The following is a 20,731-nucleotide window of genomic DNA, read 5'->3' as shown; positions in this document are numbered from 1 at the left end:
TTTGTGTGAGGCTCTGGCTCCAATCACTTACCACAGGTCACCACAGAAGTGCAGAGCGGGTGAGAAGATTTCAGTAAAAATTTAAACTTTCTAAGTCAATCATACATGTGCATCTTCCCCTCAGTTGTCACACCATAGGTGCTATAGATGTTTGTTGAATCAAGTTCCGGCCCACAAAATCTGAGGGTCTTGAAGAACCAAGCAAGAAGTCTGAGTGCATACACAGGAACTTTCTCTTTTCTTGCTGCTTCTTAACTGGTCACCATGACCTCAATACAAGGGAGAGAAGACGAGACAGTATTGTCCTTCAATATTCCTTCAACCCTGCACCAATTTGAATTCTGTTTCTTGTTTAGCTGCCAGTACAGATACAGTCAAGTCTGTTAAAAGTTAAAGGTAATAAAGAAATAAAGCAGGGCCTCCCCAGTGGTGCAGCCATTGAGCACTGGGCTGGGAAGATACCCGCAGCCTCTGCAGCACCAGTTCAATCCCCTGCCGCCAGCAAGGGTCCCACATGGCACGCAGATCTCTCCTGCTGTGCCCGCTACTCCCCTCAGCAGTGTACTTTGTCAGTCTGCCTGTTCTGTTCCCCACTCTAGCTCTGGTGAATTCTCTCATCCTCCTGCACTTCTGACTGTACCCAGTGCTTGTATAAATAAATAAATCTTTTAAAAAAAGAAACAAACAGATAAGCAAAACATAACAAAAATAAACTCATAGATATAGAGAGCAGATTGGAGGGTATTTGAGTGGAAGGTGGTTGGGGGCAGATGAAACAGGAAAAGGGTTCAAGTGTATGGTGGTGGTTGAAAACTACACTTCCAGTGATGGTTTTGATGTAATATATACAGATGTTGACTATAATGCTGTAACCTATAAAGGCCGAGAGAATTTAAGCCTACCAAGGCAAAACAGTCGAGCTGTTACAACTTCCCATCTTCCTCCCTGTTCTCCCAGTGAAAGTTCCTCCCATTATAAAGGTGTAATCAAGAGGAATTGCTTCCAGGAGCCAAGAAAAGTTTTCATAGAAAAATACAAATATCCCAAAATGAAGAAAGATTATAGCCAAGAGCAACACATAGAAATTCATCAAGAAACCTTTCTAATTTGAGCACATTTGTTTTAAATGTCACTATTTGAAATGTATTTTAACCATCAGCAACTTGGTGTGAAGTTTGAAGAATAAAGAGATATTTAATGCCATCAAAATGTTACAAAAAGAGAAAATGAACATTTTGAGGGGGAATTCTCAAATATGCACAGTGTTCAGAATTTTAATGGAACTATTGATAACCTTGTTATCTGGTGGAGCTCTGACTTTAGAATGCATTAAATTCTTGGCTCTAGTCAAATGGATGATAGCCAGAGATGGTGTACATAGTGTACTTGATAAAAATCCTATTTATTTAAAGTATTAGAGTGGCCATCATGTTCAAGTACAAAGTTTCAATCTTCTCAGTAAATTTAATCTAGGAAGAAGAAAATGTTTTAGACTATTTTTAAGTTTCAATAGGACACAGGGTACTCTGAGAGTTTTCATTTAAGATAGTATCCAATGTAAAAGCTGGTTTTGACATGTTCACATGTAAATAGAAGTAAGTCTGGAGGTTTCTTTGATTCTTTTCCATTATTGCACACTTGTGACTAAGAACATGGTGCCTTTATAAACTGTTCAAATGTTGAGTTTATGGAAGTTTCTGTTGAGTGTGTGTGTAGTGTGTGTACATATATATTCAATTGAATATTTATGTATTAAGATAATTGCAGTTAAAAAAATTCCAGAGCCTCCCCTGGTGGCACAGCGGTTGAGCACTGGGTTGCGAGGCTGGCCGCAGCCTCTGCAGCGCCAGTTCGATCCCTAGCCACTGGCAAGGGTCCCACAAAATAAAAGAAAGAAAGAAAAAATTCCAATCACTGCTGCTACTTGTAGGATATCAGAGGTAGATTTTAATCCCGTCTCAGTGGGTATCTGCAAGAATATGAATGCTTTCTTTAGCCTCACTAAGACCCTTTTCCTATCCGAAGAAGGTTATGAGTCTCTAATTTATAGAATGACCATGGGAATTCAGTAAAAAATGCACTTACATAAGTTTCTCTTCTGTAATTAAAAAAATTAAATTTTGTTGTCTTTCCCTTTCCTTCTGGAAAGCACATGATCTAGATATATTGAAATAAAATAACTCAATATACATAAAGTTCACATTTAAGAAAGTATTCAGTTGGGTCTTGAATGGTGAAAAGAGTTTTCTAGGCAAAGACCAGATACCTAACTTCTATGTGTGCACATTTTACAATGCTTTTTTGTCTTTTCATTTTAGAAGAGCTAACTTGCTTTAAATCATGTTTATGGCATGTAGTCCTAGAAGTTGTGAATGATCCATGAAAGACACATCCTGTAGTGTTATTAACCATGCATCTTCATTCTCTGAGCCACACAGTCTCCACACTTCTTAGTTGCCCTCTCTAGCCTGTAAATAATAGTTACTCACAAGGGCTTTCAGATGCCTTCACTGTCCCCGCACCTTTTGTTTACTGTTCTATTACCATGGTTCTCCGTGCTACCAGACTGACCTCAGGTTCCACATAGCACAACTTCACCCATCCTGCTTTGTTTTAGACAACTACCAAATACATTTTCCTACAATTAAATTATTCTGAAGTCCTGTGAAGATGTATTTGCCCTAAATTATCTTTAGGTTATATCCAGTCCATTTATTATCTTACTCTCTGACCTCAGGCTCATCATATTTTATTCCCTAGCATATTTGCACTCCAGACAGGCAGGTACAAGGCAGAGATGGCAAGAAATCTCCTTAAATTTAGGGCTCACATTCCCCACTTACTAGTGGTTGCATTTCATCTCTCCAGGCATATTTTCTCATCTACAAGTTATGTGAATAAAAAAGCAGATTAAGCTGTTAGGCAAGCTAGTGTGATAGCACATGGGAAGTGCCTGGTGATGTGCCTGATACATAATTGACTCTCAAGAAATTGTAACATTTGTCACCATCTTCCTCCCAAATTCATCACATCTCCGTCCTACCAACAGTTCTAGAATACTGCCCTCTCCTTCCCCAGCGCATGTGTGAGGACCTGCATCAGGGCCTTCTTATCTCACCTCATTCCTCCCCTGAGCCCACCCTTTCTCAGCAGTTTCTCCTAACATCTGCATTACTTCTATGTGTGCATTCTGTTGTTTCCAAACTTTTCTACAACATCTTGTCCTCCTTAGCCAGACTATAATGGCTAGAACTGTCCCCAGAGCAGGCTGCCATCCACAGCCATGAGTATCCTTTATTAAAAAAAAAAAAAAAAATTTATTTGTACAATAGCTGGGGTACAGGCCAGAGGCACAGAGTACAGGCGAGAGGCACAGGTACTGTCCAGAGACAGAGCAGGGAGCAGAACAGGCAGACGGACTGAAGACACTGCTGAGGGGAGCAGCCGGGGAGACAGGAGAGGTCTGCCGTGCCATGTGGGAATCTCCCTGGTCAGCCAGGAATCGAACCCGCGCTGCAGAGGCTGCAGACAGCTTCACAGCATTGTGCTCAACCTGCTATGCTACCACGGAGGCCCACCATAAGCCTCTTTGACCTCACCCTTCCCTGAGGAGGTTGAAGTGTTCATGTAACAGATGGAAGACGAGAGGTGATGTCTAAGGAGCTTTTATTTAAGATCAGGACTTGTCTTGCATTTTCTCCTACTTCCTGCAGCTAAGTACATGATGGGCACACTCAGCTCTGGTGTTTGGCACATTGGTTCCCTGAAGAATCATGTTCATATATCCCTTTCACAGATAAGCAGTGACTTTCCATTCCACAGCTGCATTTAGTATGATGTGGACCAGGGTTATGGGGTGAACACCCCTTATGAGCCACTCTGTGACCTACCCTACGCCTGCAGCAAATGTTTAGAACAAGGACCAACTGAAGTAATGTTTCAATGCCTCATTCAACCTCCCTTGGGAACAAATCAAGAGCAAATGGAAGTATCTCCTCCAAATTTAAGAGGAGGTTTAGGGAGAAGTTCAGGGAAAAGATCTGTTGCAAGAAAAGGAAATGACTAAGTTCTACAGGAAAAAAAAAAAAAAAGCTCTTTTGGTGAAATTTTTATTTTAGTGGGATGAAAAGAGGTTGACTCTAAGAACATTTATTTTTAATGTGATTATTGGAATCCCTATTATTTGCATTCAGTTTTGAAAGTTTTATTACATAGGCTACCTCTTAATTTCTGCTAGTTCCTCGCATCTCTGCAATCAACTACTTTGCTTTCTCTGTTACTGAATTCCAGGGAGCTGCATTTAATCTCATTGTGACCTGGCCTTTTTATACCAATTTGCCTTAATGCTGAAAGAACCTTCAGCTTTAAAGAATGCCTCCCCATCCCTTCCAGTTAGAGGAGAGGAAAAGGTGGGGTGATAGTGGGCACAGAAGGAGGGGAGGAAATCAGTTAATTGCAGGCTGTCAGAGTTGTTTTAGGTGACTTTGTACTTCTTGAATTTAAGATCAACATGAACCCTAGACATTTCAAGCTGGGAATTGAAATAGCAACAAAAAAGCATGGGTTTTTGCTAATGCCAGGAATGACTCATCTGGTGAGAATGGTATTGTATTGACAATATAATAGAAAGAGAGGAAAGACTGTGTATCTGCTCTCTTTGTGTTTCTGACCTTGAGGAGAATTATAACTTGTTTGTTGCAGAAGTTGAGCATCTAATGTGCTGATGCACCTGTTAGTTCTTATGTATTAAATGGCAAAGCACTTGCAGTTTCCCTGGGATTGCTCTGTAGGTGAAATATTTTCTACAATCTAGTGAATTTTTTTCTAAGAATGTATTCATTATTATTTCTTGCATCTCTCATCTCTCAAAAAAATACACTCTCATTCTGTTTCAGCACTCTGGTTTTCATCAGTACATCTTAGAATATGTTTGGCTTTATATTTTCAAGGTAATTTCATTATCCTTTTTTTTTTTAATCTAGAGACCATGAACCAAGCAACACCTGCTAGAAAGCTGGAAGAGGTTCTTCATTTAGCAGAGCTGTGTATAGAAGTCTTACAGCAGAATGAAGAGCATCATGCAGAGGTGATGGCTTGCTTTAATGTCACATAATGCTTTGTCCTGGGGGGGACAACACTGAAGAAGTGGGCACCCGCAGAGTCTGATTCATTCCTGCCCATTTACCTATAGAATACTAAGAACAGATGTGCATTTCCTAGAAATCTCACTCCTATCTGTTACAAAGGAATTGTATATGTATCTGATTTAATATCTGTTCCTGGCAACAGTGTGCTGTGAGCAATGTGGGAGAGCTATGGGATCTGCCAAAGATACACTAGTAAGAAGCTAAGTGGAACGTGAACCTATCTTGCCTTCCCCCCGTGCCATGATGGCTTTGGTTCAAAAACGTCAGCCAATCCACATGTACAAGGAAACTAGTGCTAAACTCGAAGAGAACAAAATTGAATAGAAGTCACACATATCTGTATGATGGACAGATAAAACTAATTTTTCTTATTATCAAAATTTTCTTTAAATTTGCTCTAAACCTGCATTGTTTCTAATCTTTAAAAGTTCTGATTTTATATTAACAGTCACTAAAAATGTGGAATGCTTTTTCACCAAACTGCTTGTTCTGAGACTTAATGTGTCACTATAATAGTCGTGAATTTACTGCAAAATTCAAAAGAGTTTTCTGACACTGAATTGGGTGGGGAAATAAATATCCTATATTTCGGTGCCCTTAACAGTTTATTCTTGAGGAAACACCTGAAATGAATGATCGTTAAAAAAGACCATTTACAAAAGTACCTGTAGAGTATTTCTTCTTAATGAAGCCTAATTTTCAAAACTATAAGAAACTGTGGGTATTACATTTTAAGCAAATTCTTAGAATATTCATGAAACCTTACTATATAGGTAACTAAGGTTTATTGTATCTGGTTATAAATATGATCATTCAAAACATCTGCTTTTAGCTCACACTGTGGAATCTAGTTTTTACCTTGCATCTGTCATGTGTGAACTTGTTATGGATATTTTATTTTAAACTGAAGAAACAGCTGCTTCAATAATTTGAAATGAATTCCCAGGAGGATCTTCCTAGACTCATACTACTGCTGTGTTACAATGAAAATGATTATATGATAAAATATATGTGTTGTCTTTGTCTTTTGTTAAGAGGCATTATCAGAGTATTAGACCTTCTTTGAATTGAAAGAAAATTCTCATTAATATCCAATTCAGTGTATTTGCATGTATATGTGTACCTAAATAGCTACAGTGAATATTCCCACACATTTCACAAAAATAACATTAAATTTTCTTCTACCAGTAAGAAAAATTGTAATTCTCTTTTAAACTTAATACTATTATATACTTTATTCTATCATGAAATGCCTCTTAACGTATAATGTATCATAACACAGTTAAAATACAATTTACTTTCCAATCTATAAAAATAGTTAACTTTGTTAAACAGACATAATCATTACTCATAAGTATCTCTATAGACTGACATATACTATAATAATTACCTCTTTTTTAAAAATGCTTTATAAACACTATGGAATTTTTCCATTCTACCATGCTTCCAAATTCTTGGAATTCCTCAGGGAAGAGAGGTAAGTAAAATTGTTTCCACTATTTTCTTAGCGTATAGTAACTTTTTGTGAAAATAAGATAGAACCTATTGTGATTATAGTTCATTTTAAAGCCAACTTGGTTCCTTGCCTTAGAGTTAAAACTATTTCTTGAAGCAAGCTAACCTTTATTGTAGTGTTTCTGTAAATGTGTCATTAATAATTGCTTGCGTAATTACTGCTGGCCATCTAGTAAATGCCAGCTGAGAGGAATTTTATTTTTTTTTTTTTGCTTTGGTTTTTTTTAATCTTTTCTTTTTTTGTTTGAGGCCTTTTTCATTCATTATTTTTTTAAGAAGATTCTCTTTTTTCCTGAGCAGTATTGGGGAGAAAATTGGTCTGATTCCAAAGTCATTTCCAGAGTGAATTGAGAGACTGCACTCTGCGCTGATCTTTATTTTGCTGGATGTTCAGGCTCGAGTTTCTTTACTCCGTGAAAGAGTGCCCAGCCTAGCGCCCTTGGTGGAGGTTAATGGATCTGCCTCAAAGAGACCCTCAAGTGGCTCATGTGTCAGCTCCTTTTATTTTCATTCTACTTCTCTCTGCAGTGGCAGTTTACTTTACAGGGCTAAGAGGTTGTTTCTATCCTTCAGCAATTTCTCAGTTAAGCAGGTTTCATGTCCTTCAGATCTTTGACAGTAACTTACTTGTAAGACAGTCCTTCCTTCTCTCTGAAGGCCTCTTGACCTCTCCTCTCAGGAAGAGGAGAATCTTTTGAATCTCTGTGTTTTCTCTTTAGCAAGATAGTGTGAGCTCCTTTCCAGAAAATCTGTAAGGCTGCCTCTATATCCCAGCGATGAGTCTGTGTCTTTTCAGAAATTGAAGCAAACTGATGTGACAACTGTCCATCCGAGGGCCACTGGCTTTGACAGCTCTAGGAAGCCTCAAGTGGGATGGGATGCATTTCAGAGAGGGGTCTCCTTGTAGAGACCTGATGCTGTGGAGCCTTAGCCATTCCCATCAAGCTGTACTTTAGAGGGGAAATTATATAGCTGTGAAATGGCAAAACAGAAGTGGGGAGAGGTGTAAATTGACCCTTAGTCTCAATGTAACAGGCTGAGGCCCTCACTTTTTATTTTCAGACATAGTCATTATTCATGACTCTTTTTAGTCTCCATTAGGACAATAGTATTCATCACAGATTGGCTTATATGCAGCAGGAATAACATGTTGAGAATACAGTTTGAGACAGAAATATATACTTCCACAAAACATCATGAAAATTTTAAATTGATGGCAAAATTCTGCCAACCTGAGCTACATTTTTTTAAAAAAGGCAGGAACAAGATATATGCAATGAAACTGTATATGTGGCTTTATTTATCACTTTTATGTTATTGTCATATACCCATTGTAGAAAATATTTAGACAAAAATGTATTCAGGGGCCTCCCTGGTGGCAAAGGGGGTTAAGTCTCAGCGCTAGCACTGCCAAGACCTGAATTAGATCTCTGGCTGGGATCTAATACTCAATGTATTTTAAAACTTGTTATGTATTTTAAAACTCAATATTTTAAAACTTGTTCACATATGGCACAGCAGACCTCTCCTGTCTCGCCTGCTGCTCCCTTTAGCAGTGTATTTCAATAAATCTGGCTGTTCTGCTACCTATTCTGTCTCTGGTGAAACTTCTCACCCCGCACCACTGGCCTACACCCCAGTTCTTCTATATAGTAATAAAGGCTTAAAAATTTAAAAAAGGGGGAAAAGTATTCAGATCATATTTACATAGAGCATACCACCTCCAACCACTCTTCACATTCATCTAACCATAATAGCAAAGTTGAAGTTACAAGCACCAAGCCAAGGACTAAAATGTCCCTAACTCCCAAATTTGCAATTTTCCCATATCCCTTTCTATGGTTGATGTCTTCTTCTATTTATCATCTGCTGATAAGTTGCAGCTTATTTTTTATTACTATATTGAACATTTTTCATTTTTAAGAAAATATTCAGTGTGTCAATATTTTAAAACTTTTTCCTGGTTTGAATCTAATTTTTACATGAAGAAATTAAATGAAGTTTTGCAACCATAAATCTCACCAGTTCTTCAGAAGTTCTTGAAAATAAATACGGATTTCACCAACTAGAATTTTATGAATCCTTTGTTAAATGATTAATTTCAATTGGAAGAATAACAGATATCTATATCACAGAAGTGTGAACATTTTGTCATTATTGAGTTAAAAAGCTTAAATTATAAAATTGACCTGAAGAACAACTCATTAGAAGCAGGATAGAGTCCTTAAACAAGAAAAAAAAAAAAGTTCAAACTCATTCACTATTAGAGAAATGCAAATTAGAACAAATCTGAGATTTTGTATCCAGATATATCCACCTTTTTTTGTGTAAGTAGGAGTATAATAAGAGCACTTAACACAATACATACACACAAAGCAAAAATTGGAGTACACAGTGTAACAGTGGTAACATAGCCAATATGCTATATAGTAGATTTCTCAAAGTTGTTCATCTTGTCCCTTTCAAAAATATTTCCTTGTTTCACACTCCCCCAGCCATCCTACTGCCCCTTTGTCTGACTCATTTCACGTAGTGTAATGTCTTCCAGGGTTAACCATGATGGTGAATGATTTCCTTCACTTCTGAGCCTGAAATACATATTCCATCATATATAAACACCATATTTTCTTTATCCAAGTCATCTGTCAATAGACAGTTGGTTCCCATGTCTTAGCTCTTGTGAATAATGGTACACTAACTGGCAATACATCTCTTTGAGATTCTGATTTCAGTTCCTTTACATAAATACCCAGAGTAGGACTGCTGACTCACATGGTACTTCTGCTTTTAATTTTTTGAGAAAACTCTATACTGTTTTCTATAGTGGCTGCACCAATTTACATTCCCACCAACAGTGCACATAGTGTAGTCTCTTCCCTACCTTCTCAACAAAACTTATCCTTTTTTTAGTGGTAATTGTGCTGACAGGTATGAATTAATAACTCACTGTAGTTTTGATTTGTATTTGAAAGTCAAATGATTATTAGTAATGTCAAGGACTTTTTCATATACCTGTTGGCCACTTCTAAGTCTTTTGAGAGAAATGTCTATTCAGGTCCTTTGCCCATTTTTTAATGAGGTTTTCTCATTTGTTTTGCTGTTGAGTCACTGGAGTTCCTTATGACTTTGGATACTACACCTTTATCATATATATTTTTTGCAAATATTTTCTCCCACTCTGTAAGTTGCCTTTTTATTTGAGTGATGGTTTCCTTTGCTGTACAAAAGACTTTGAGATTAATATAGTCCTGTTTAATCTGTTTTTGGTTTTGTTGTCTGTGTTTTTGGAAACATATCCAAGAATTCACTGCCAAGATCAGTAAAAAGAAGCTTTTTCCTTATGTTTAATTATAGGGGCTACCCTGTTCAGATCTTATGTAAGTCTTTAATTTGTTTTGAGTTGGTCTTTTCGTCTGGTGTAAGATAATGGTCCAAAACTTGGAAATAATGAAATTATTACTTAGCACATGGTAATTCAGTTTTCTTAGCACCACTTATTAGACTACCCTTATTGTATATTCTTGCCACCCTTTTGTCAAAGATTAGTTTACCATATATGCACGGGTTTATTTCTGGTCTTTCTATTTCATTGATCTATGTGTCTGTTTATATGCCAGTACTATTTGTTTTTTTGTTTTTTATTTATACAAGCACTGGGTACAGTCAGAAGCGCGGGAGGGGGAGAGAATTCACCAGAGCCAGAGTGGGGAGCAGAACAGGCAGAAGGACCAAACTACACTGCTGAGGGGAGCAGCGGGCGGCAGGAGAGGTCTGCGCGCCATGTGGGACCCTGCTCCGGTGGCCGGGGAGTAGCTGGGGATTGAACCGGCGCTGCAGAGGCTGCGGGCAGCTTCGCAACCCAGCGCTTAACCGCTGAGCCACAAGGAGGCCCCAGTACTATTTGTTTTAATTATCATTGCTTAGTAATATATTTTGAAACTAAGAAATGTGATCCCTCCAGCTTTGTTCGATCCGAAGATTGCTTCTCTTTCAGGGGACATCTGCAGCTCCATATGAACTTTAGGATTGTTTTTTTCTATTTCTGTGAAAACCACCAGTGGGGATTTGATAGAAATCACATTGAATCTGTAGATTATTCAGAATAGTCTGGACATTTTAATGGTGGGTAAATTCCTAGAAACATGCAACCTATCAAGACTGAATAAGGTAGAAAAAAACTTGAACAGATAAAAAAAAAAAAATGAGGAATTTGTATTAGTAATCTAAAACTTCCAAACAAGAAAAGCCCGGAAACAATCCTTCTTAAACTTTTCCCAAAAAATAGAAGAAGAAAGACTTCCAAAATCATCTCGAAGCATCTTGATATCAAAACCCAAAACGCTATAAGAAAAGACAACTACAGGTCAAAATCCCTGATGACCACAGATACAAAAATGTTAGACCATCAATTTCAATAACATATTGAAAGGATAATAAATCCCACTAAGTGTAATTTATCTCTGGGATCAAGGAAATAAATTTTCTGTTCCTTTTTCTTTCTGCTATTCTGATAGTGCCTATCATTGGTTTGTTTGAGGATGTCCCATAAATACTATAGGCTTTCTTAACATTTTTTCATTTTTCTTCTTTTCCTTTCTTTGGCTGGCTAACTTTAAATTACTGATCTTCTAAGTCATTGATTCTTCTGCTTGATCAAATTTGCTTTTGATGCTCTCCATTAAATTTTTAGTTATTGTGTTCTTCAGTTCCAGAATATTTGTTTGATTTCTTTTTATAGCTTTTGTCTCATTGTTTAACTCATTTTTTCATGTATTCTTTTCATAATTTCATTTAGTTTATGTGGTTTTCTTGTTCATTGAGCTTCTTTAAGACAACTTTTGAACTTTTTAAGGCCATTTTCAGCTCTCCATTTCATTGGGGTGGGTTGCTAGAAATTTATTTTGACCCTTCATTGGTGTCATAGGTCTTTGATTCTTCATGATTCTTATAGCCATGCGTTAATATCTGCCTATTTGAAGAACCAGTTACCTCTCCAGAAGTACAGACTGGCTTCCTCAAGGGATAACCCTTTCTTTTTTTTTTTTTTTTTTTTTTTTTTTTTTTGTGGGATCCTTACTGGCGGCTGAGAACGAACTGGCACTGCAGAGGCTGTGGGCAGCCTCACAGCCCAGCTCTCAACCGCTGCGCCACCAGGGGAGGCCCAAGGGATAACCCTTTCTTAAGAAATTTCAATTCCAAAGAGCACCTGCACCCCTATGTTTATAGCAGCACTGTTTACAATTGCTAAGCTTTGGAAACAACCCAAATGCCCAACAATAGATGACTGGATCAACAAGATGTGGTACATATACGTCATGGAATATTACTCAGCATTCAAAAAAGATAAATACATGCAATTTGCAGCAACATGGATGGCGCTGGAAGGGATCATGCTCAGTGAAATAAGCCAGAAAGAAAAAGAAAAATACCGGATGGTCTCACTCATAGCAGGAATCTAGAAAACTTAAATAAGGGACCAGGAAAAAGAATAACTATAAGAAAGTAACTATGAACCAGAGACACTCTATGGGGGATGGGGGGCGGGGAGGGGAGGGATTGGGGTCAAAATAAGGGTGTTGCAATTGTATGGGGAATATAAAAATAAAATTTATAATAAAAAAAAAAGAAATTTCAAGTGGGCTGGCTGGGGCATCCATGATGACCGAGTGGTGAGGTTAATAGGACGACTGGCTAGCAGGAATCACAGGTACATCGGCTTCTGCCAGCCTGTGTGCTGGTGAGTTTGCTGCTGGATTCCCTGGACAGGTAGGCTTGGTAACGTGGTCCATTGTCAGGACACATTATTTCCAAGAACTTTCTAAAGAATAATTTTTTTCATCCATGTGAACAGCATATTTTTTTAATTATTGCCTTTATCTAAAAGGCATTAGAAAATTCCTCGTTGAATTTAAAGTAACAAACTTATCATACACATACTTGTTTCATAGTGTTTGCAGTCTAATTTGAAAGACTACATATGTAAAATAACCACATATGTAGTCATACAGGCAATGCTAAAATCTGCGGAACAAAAATACTGGGTTCAAAGAAACTAAAAGGACCTACTATACATTGGAGGGTCAGGAAATCTCTCTCTGTGAAGGTGTATTTTAGACCTGAGATTCATATCAAAAGTACTGCAAATAAAAAGTACTATTTTTACAATGTGAGAAGTAATTTTTTTTAAATGAAAGCATTTTTTTAAAAAAGATTTATTTATCTATACAAGAACCGGGGTATAGGCCAGATGTGCGAGAAGGTGAGAGGATTCACCAGAGACAGAACAGGCAGACTGACGAAATACACTGCTGAGGGGAGCAGCGGGCAAGACAGGAGAGGTCTACCGCACCATGTGGTTTGCCCTGCGGCCAGCAGGGATCAAACCAGCACTGCAGAGGCTGCGGACAGCTTCACAGTGCTGTGTTCAACCGTCTGTGCCACCAGGGAGGCCCTGAGAAGTAATTTTTGACAAACATTTAAATATTAAGCAAATTTGGTTTTGATGATTAAAATATGAAGTCTAAAAAAGAGTTAAGATGTAAAATATAGTTTTATTTTAAAGTATGGATTTAATTCAGAACATTAAAAAACTATGTAAAAATTTTCTTGCATTTCATAATTTAAACAACTACTTTGAATGTTTGGTGTATTTTTCCTATGTTTCTTTTTTCCATGGATAGAAACATTAAAATTTGGAGAGGGAGAGAGAGGGATCAAAACAGAGGAGAGAATGTGTTTTTACACAAGGCACCATGGTGATGGTGCACTAGTGAATTGGTAATGTTGCATGAGTGAATTAGTGATGGGAATTTTGCGAGCACTACACCTAAAAGGAGAAAGTATGCATTGTACAAAAAGGAAGAACAGGGCCTCCCCGGTGGCGCAGCGGTTGAGCGCTGGGTTGCGAAGCTGCCCGCAGCCTCTGCAGTGCCGGTTCGATCCCCGGCTGCTCCCCGGCCACTGGAGGAGGGTCCCACATGGCGCGCAGACCTCTCCTGCCGCCCGCTGCTCCCCTCAGCAGTGTACTTCGGTCCTTCTGCCTGCTCTGCTCCCCGCTCTGGCTCTGGTGAATTCTCTCGCCCTCCTGCGCTTCTGACTGTACCCAGTGCTTGCATAAATAAATAAATAAATCTTTAAAAAAAAAAAAAGGAAGAACAATATAAATATATATATAATTTAATTAAATTGTACAAAAAGAAAAAAATTGATATCACATTTTGCATCTTGCTACTTCAATCTAATACATGTTTTCAAGTGGCACGGTATTTGTGTGTGTTTTAACACAAATCTATTTTAATATTATTTCTTTATCCTTTTGCAGGCATTTGCCTGGTGGCCCGACTTATTGGCGGAACATGCAGAGAAATTTTGGGCTTTATTCACAGTGGATATGGATACTGCACTGGAGGCTCAACCACAGGATTCCTGGGATAGTTTTCCTCTCTTCCAGCTGCTTAATAATTTCCTCAGAAGTGATAGTAAGCATTTGCATTTTCTTCAGTTATATGACCTGAGAGGGGAGAAAGTTGTGTGTGTGAATGTGTTTATGGAATTTCACATGCTCTCAACAAGAACCAGCACAGGTGACATTAACATTTGCTCAACTTCCCTCAGCATCCCAGGCCAGCAGCATCTGGAGGAGAGCAACAGAACCTCCCACATTGTTCCACTGGCCTCTGAAGCTTCTCTTATTCCCACCCCCCACCCTTATTGAGGACTGATAACATAGGCACCCTTCTCATTATACCCAGTAAAACAGAAAGTCACCAAGGGTTCACGTTTCCAAGTACTAGAGAATACTTACATATCTGAAAGACATTTAAGAAATGTATGATGCTTCTAGAAGTGATCCTATGCTCAGCCTTCTACTAATATACATTATGATAATATTGTTTGCCTAAGAGGCACTCAGTGCTACAGATCATACTGTAGTGTTGCTATGTGATATGGCTTGTGTTAGGAAATTAAAAAGAACAAAAAGTTTCTCTATTGCAACTTTGTTCCCAATGCACTAAGTTCTACAAAGATTCTGGTAGTGATCTCGCAACCAATAAAAACTTACTTTTTCTTCAGGTTTTCCTTGGGGTGTTTCTTTACATACAGATTCCTGGAACTTTCCTATGATGATTCTTTTTAAAATGTCCCTTCAAGTGAAGTGTGGCTATTTCTGAAAGCCTTTGCTTCACCACTTGCAGTGATCATGGAGTCACTACGTGTTCTAAAAAATTCCCATTATTATAGACCATTGAGCTCTAGCTCTTCCTAGAACTAGAACCAGAACATGTTCTGACTTGTTCTAATTGATCCGTGCAACAACCTTCTACTGTGGTGTGTTTTCTTCTCCATTACTTCCAGGTCAGTCGGTTATTCCTCACATGCATTTTCATGCCCATTACCTTTCTTATCACCTTGTGATTAGACCTCACTCCTTTTTTCAGAGTTTCTCTGGGGCATGGTCCTGAGAACACCATGCTGGCAACATGGCCTGAGGACCCAGTCCCAGTGGGAAGTGCTTTTCTTCTGCTCTGTCTTCCTGCAGCTACTTTAACCCTCCACGGAACTTAGTCACTCGGCTGATGCAGCCAAATATGCTGTGTTTTTAAATGTTTCTTTCTTTTTTTTGTTTTTCGGTGGTTTTTTTCCTGTTATAGTTTCAGAAAACCACTACTCTGTATTTTTAATTTAAACCTAAGTCCATGTTTTTACATTTATCTTGGTATTTTAAAATTGGTTGGTTTGGTTCATCACTCTAATCCATTCTGTCCTACTTTCGTTGTTCATCTCTTTAAGTCTCTGATAAAGTACAACTATTTTACTGGAGAAGAGGGAAGACGGGACATCTACATAGATATGAAATTGTATGTAATATTGGACTCCCATGGACATCAGAGTTAGGACTCCAGGTTAAGAACCTTCATAATAGTAAGAGAACCATCACTTGTAGTCATGGTTTTAATAACTTGGATACCAGACAGATCCACATCTTTGTCTGCCACCTGCTATTTGACCCTGGACAATATCTTCATATCTGTAAGCTTCAGGTTTTTCACTGTAAGAAAAGGAAAATAATAGTACCTATAATGTTATTGGCAGTGAGGATGAAATAAGATAATAGCCCATGTATAATAGATACTAAGAAATATTACATTGTTCTGTTAAAATTTCAGTCTTGACTCAGCCATCTTATTCATTCTCCCATCCAATTTCATTTCCAAAATATCCAATTAATAAGACAAAAAAATAAACTATAATTCCTACTTCATATTCAACCACAATGTCTGCTCTCAGAAGTTGATACAGCCACACTCAGCTCTCCATATATGAGCCATTCATTCTGCAAATGGTCCTCAGCCAGATTGTAATTTCCAATTTGGTCCCCACCTGCAAGCTAGCAGACATTGAATGACTGCCTTCCTTTTCCAATCTCTTGAAATCATTCATTTTCCGCTAAGAAATTTCAAGTCAGGTTTAATGTTAAGACAATAAACCTGCCAAAAATAAAAAAAAAGTATTATGCATTAAATCCTTAAGTGAGAATAAACACAAGTAGGAATATATATATCCAACATTGCTTTCTCCATTTACATGAAAGTTCAAGAATTGGCAATGTTTATTTAGAATTTTATTCAGAGATGAGGTATTTTTTAATGTTCACAGTAAAGCAGTAAGTGAAGATGATGAACTATTTAACTTATTCAACATATTATAACTTACTTACAAAAAAATGTGTATTTCTTATAAAAATTTTGCAGAAAACTTTGCTACCAGTTCAAGGAATTAATATCCTGTAATACTTGTTTTTAGGACGAGCATGTCTATTGCAAGTCTAAATTTATTAACCTTACATAAAAAAAGACACTGATGTGATGTGAAATAGCAAAAATTTAATATTCAGCCAGACTTGCAAATATTTAAAGCAAAAGAGTTTCATATTCCTCTCCAGTTTTAAACAAGTTCTATTGACTGCTATTAAATTGACTACTATTAAATGCATGTAATGTAGTTTTATGTTATTTTGTTATACATTATTCAAAAAAACATGGACATCAAAACATTGATTTCAGATTGCTTGTGTGTGCTGTCAATTTGAGGGGGTAAGTCAAGATCTTGGCTTTGATTTTGCAGTGATTAACAGATCTTAGAAAACATCAATTATTTCAGAGAAAAACAGCTTCTCTGTGTAGTGAGGTAAATGGAAAAGTTCCCCAGTGCCATGATTTCCTTTTGGAATTGGGAGTACAGTGTGGTCTGGGGAATTGAAATAAAATGCAGTGATTTTCATCTCAAACTCACAAGTTACTATCCAAACCCAAGCCAAAATACTGAGTAATATCTCAGTAGTTGCTAAAACAAACATCTTTTGCTATCACTATCACCCTGATAATAGTGAACAATATCATTAATGGTGAAGTGTTTATTTACTAAATTCCTGACATATTAAAAATGGTGATATAGTGAATTCAATTCAAATGTTTGATGCCAACCTATAGCTGTCCCCAAGTTAGCCTTTTGGAAAGCTTATGGAGAAACATAAAGCTTCTCTTCACTTAATCTCCCTCAAAAGAAAGATCCTTACCTCACTGCCATGTCATAACATATATTGCCCCAATTAGCATTTTATTTAAAAATCTAATTATAACTTTAGCCAGAAATATAGGAATAGATTGCTCTGAAATGTTCAATCTTAGAATGGGAGATAATTTGCTGAATAACAGTGCTTGCTGTTAACCCCACATATGGTATACCACTAATTATATGTATATTTTCAATATTTGTGATTTATTACTAATAATGTCACATATTTTTGTTTGCCTTTCCAAAACAAGATTTATACATCTCCAACAAATGGAGATATTAGTTAGTAAACATACTTTGTATGAGCCTTGAAAACTTTATAACTGAGTTGTTTTTCTTTTGAAGTGAATAATTCCCAGTGGTTTTTTACCATGTTTCCTTTATTAAAATGTTTATGCCTTGATCTTTAAAAATAGAGATGTGTCTTTTGGAGACTGGAAGGGATCTGGGACAAAACCTTCATTTTCCAACTGAGGAAACTAAATGCTAAGAGGTGATGGATGGGCCTGGGACTTGTTGACAAGAATTGTGAACAGAGATGAATTAGTGACTGATCCCTTGGTCTTCAGCTCAGCCTCAGCCTGCAGTAACAAAGCAGATTCTGGGAGCATTTATAAAACAATATAATCTTTTTAAGGAAGATAGGAGATTCCTTGAACTTTCATTTTTACCTCAGAAAATTGTTAAAAGGACCTTGAGTGGGCACAGAGGAAAAGTTGGTTGGATAGCATAGAAGGAAGCAGAAAATGGTATATACTGTTTTCTCATGTATGTGTGAAACGTACATGACAAGAATCCCAGGTGGTGGATTAGTGTGGGAAAAGGATTCAAGACAGCAAATTTAGTATCTGTTTTAAGGAAAAGAAAAAATTGTGTCTGGGGCTTGTGTCTTTGCTTACAGTTGAGCATGATTAGGGAAAGTCTTTGCCTGGAGAACCCTTGGAGATGAGATGCGGTTTCCTCGGGGGAGGAATACCAGCTGCACCACAATTTTAGCAACTGTCCCCAATCTCCCAGCCCCTCACAGACTCACCCGCTGATTCCCAGAGCAGGGCTGATGATGAAAACAAACCCAGGATCCTTTCATTTCTGGCCAAAAAGACTGAGTTCTCCCTTGTCTCTCCTTCTTCCCTCCATCCACCCAAATCCACTCCCCCAACTTAAGAGATTCGTAGACAGTAGTCACTTTTAGTGGCATCTGAAAACACAACTTGGGAAAAGAGATGTATTGAAATTGAGGGGGAATAGCTATTGTCAGAATGAAGCAATTAGCGTGATCATTAAATGATAGTGAATGACAGTAAAATTAGTATAAATAGATTCTACCTTTGCATGCTATTTTCACAATTGCCCTGTCATGACAGGTGAGTAAACTCACCACTTCTGACAAATAAAGGTATCTGCAAATGGCAGAAATCCTTTCTTCCAACAGTAGAGAGAGGCAAGCCCTTGGAGCTAGTCACCTTTTAATCTGTGGATATGCTAGCAAGTGGCAAATGACCATTCTACTGGGAACTGATTCCCAAGTGAAAAATACCACGGTGCTTCTTCTTTAATTAACAGCCTTTTCACATTGCTAGCACATTAAAGCCATCATGAAGAACACCCGTGCTTATATGATCAGTGTCACACATCTCTGCCTAAACGAATAATAAATGTTCGGGCTCTACACTAAGTGAAAACCTATTCTTCAAGACTTTCACCCTCATAAAGATGGGCTCATAAAAATCAAAAAAGGAAAAATTGGAATGTGGTCTCATGAGGATAAAAAGGCTAGTGTTAATAATTAACAAGGAGAGTGAAGTGAAGTCAAATTAGCCATAATAGAGCCCAGAGTGACTGGCAAAGTCACCTCTCATTATCAAAAAACTCATTAAGAAATGAAGAGGTGGAAATCCCGCTGGGTTATTCTCACACATAGGCTGTATCAGAGATGATTTTTCAGATTTCTTTTAAATGAAGAACTGTTAGGTCACCATATTGTATATTAGGTTAATCTTGAAGCTTTGAAATATGGAGGGGTTGACACCTGCGTGTTATTCTACCTCAAGTGCTTAAATGAGCTGTGCATCTGAAATTCACGAGTTGGTGTTTAGAGATCTATTTGTACATACATATACCAGGAACAATGCAGAAAGGCTATCACTTCTAGATGACAGCAGGACTGTGTGCCAGCTTAGTTGAATAGATAAGCACTTGTACAGATGATAAGATGACCACCACAAAAATGTGAAAATGCACTCAATTCCAATCCACAGTTACAGAATTCAAAATTTTATGTTAGAATTTGTTTTACCAATCATGATAATAGAAAGAATATAAAAGCAAAGAGTCACCAGCTTTTATTTTCCCACAGTGTTGGTCTGGTTTCCTTACTACATGTGGGCATTTTAATCCATAGGGTATATTTTTTTAGAATTTAGTGCCTTAAAGAAAATGATGTGTTCTGAAATGTCTATGTGATCCTCACAAGAGATTTGCAGAAATATCTGTAACTCCTAAAGGCCTGATCATGAGAACCCCACACGTAAGGATGTGATCCTATAACAGCCATTTTTCCCATTATGGGGAGCAGGTATCGGGGGCCATGATGCAGAGTGTATGATAGAGTAAAGGCAGACTTTTTTAATTTGACTCTAATATTAAGCTCATGAAAGACAGCATGAGAACTTCTGGCCCACAAGTCATCTTTGTCTTTTCCCTGGCCTTGATTACTATTTATATTGATTTTATTCTGAGTTAATACTGAAAAAAAAGAGGGTCTGGATGTCTACAATTTATAAATCCCAGTCACCTTGTGAATCCATAGATTAAAAACAATTCCTGCTTAAAAAGCATAGTGGGAAAACACATGCATTACTAACTACTAGGTGATAAAATATAGAAATATAGCTCAATTATGTGTGCTGTATTATAACAGTTTTAATTGAGATGTAATTGCTATGTAATATTAACTCATTTAAGAACAGGCCTTCCTGGTGGCACAGTGGGTTGAGAGCAGCGCTGTGAAGCTGTCCACAGCCTCTGCAGCACAGGTTCTATTCCCTGCTGGGCAAGGAGATACCCACATGGTGCGGCAGACCGTTCCTGCCTCGCCCACTGCTCCCCTCAGCAGTGTCTTTGGTCCGTCTGCTTGTTCTGCTCCCTGATCTGTCTCTGGTGACTCCTCTCACCCTCCTGTGCCTCTGATCTGTACTCCAGCTCTTATATAAATAAAAGAAAATCTTAAAAAAAAAAGATTAATAAAAAAGACACATTTTAAGAACAACTTAAACTTGGATTTCTTGGACTGAATTTTTTGACCAGAAAGTAAGAAACATCAGCGTTCTCACTTGTTACTTTCTTTTAATAGATGATTGATGATAGATGGAAGGGAAGAGTTGGATATTGTTTTAAGAGGTTAGTATGCTAGTAAGGGTATAAATTAAATATTACCAAACTGTATAAATTACTTCTCAAATATTTTATTAAAAGGAGAAAAGAAGCCAGTGAGT

At 37.6% G+C, this 20,731-nt stretch overlaps 1 protein-coding gene across 15 annotated transcripts in view; it reads left to right on the top strand.

Moving 5' to 3' along the window:
- CADPS2 (calcium dependent secretion activator 2) overlaps positions 1-20,731 on the top strand; it is a gene marked incomplete at both ends in the record, with an annotated part of 405,485 nt that overhangs the window by 325,902 nt on the left and 58,852 nt on the right. For 8 of the 15 annotated variants that reach the window (XM_084229261.1, XM_084229260.1, XM_084229266.1 and 5 more), the window contains 3 exons: positions 4,983-5,086; positions 6,616-6,624; positions 13,984-14,140. In XM_084229261.1, coding sequence (XP_084085387.1) covers positions 4,983-5,086; positions 6,616-6,624; positions 13,984-14,140 — 270 coding nt within the window. Of the gene's footprint in view, positions 1-4,982; positions 5,105-6,615; positions 6,625-13,983; positions 14,141-20,731 lie in introns of all 15 variants that reach the window. The other 7 variants (XM_084229256.1, XM_084229258.1, XM_084229268.1 and 4 more) reach the window with 2 other exon arrangements.

The sequence above is a fragment of the Talpa europaea genome (assembly GCF_964194135.1).
Source record: "Talpa europaea genome assembly, chromosome: 3".
Classification (NCBI taxonomy): Eukaryota; Metazoa; Chordata; class Mammalia; order Eulipotyphla; family Talpidae; genus Talpa; species Talpa europaea.
The sequence above is the reverse complement of the archived record's forward strand: the minus strand, read 5'-3'. Positions and strand labels throughout refer to the sequence as shown.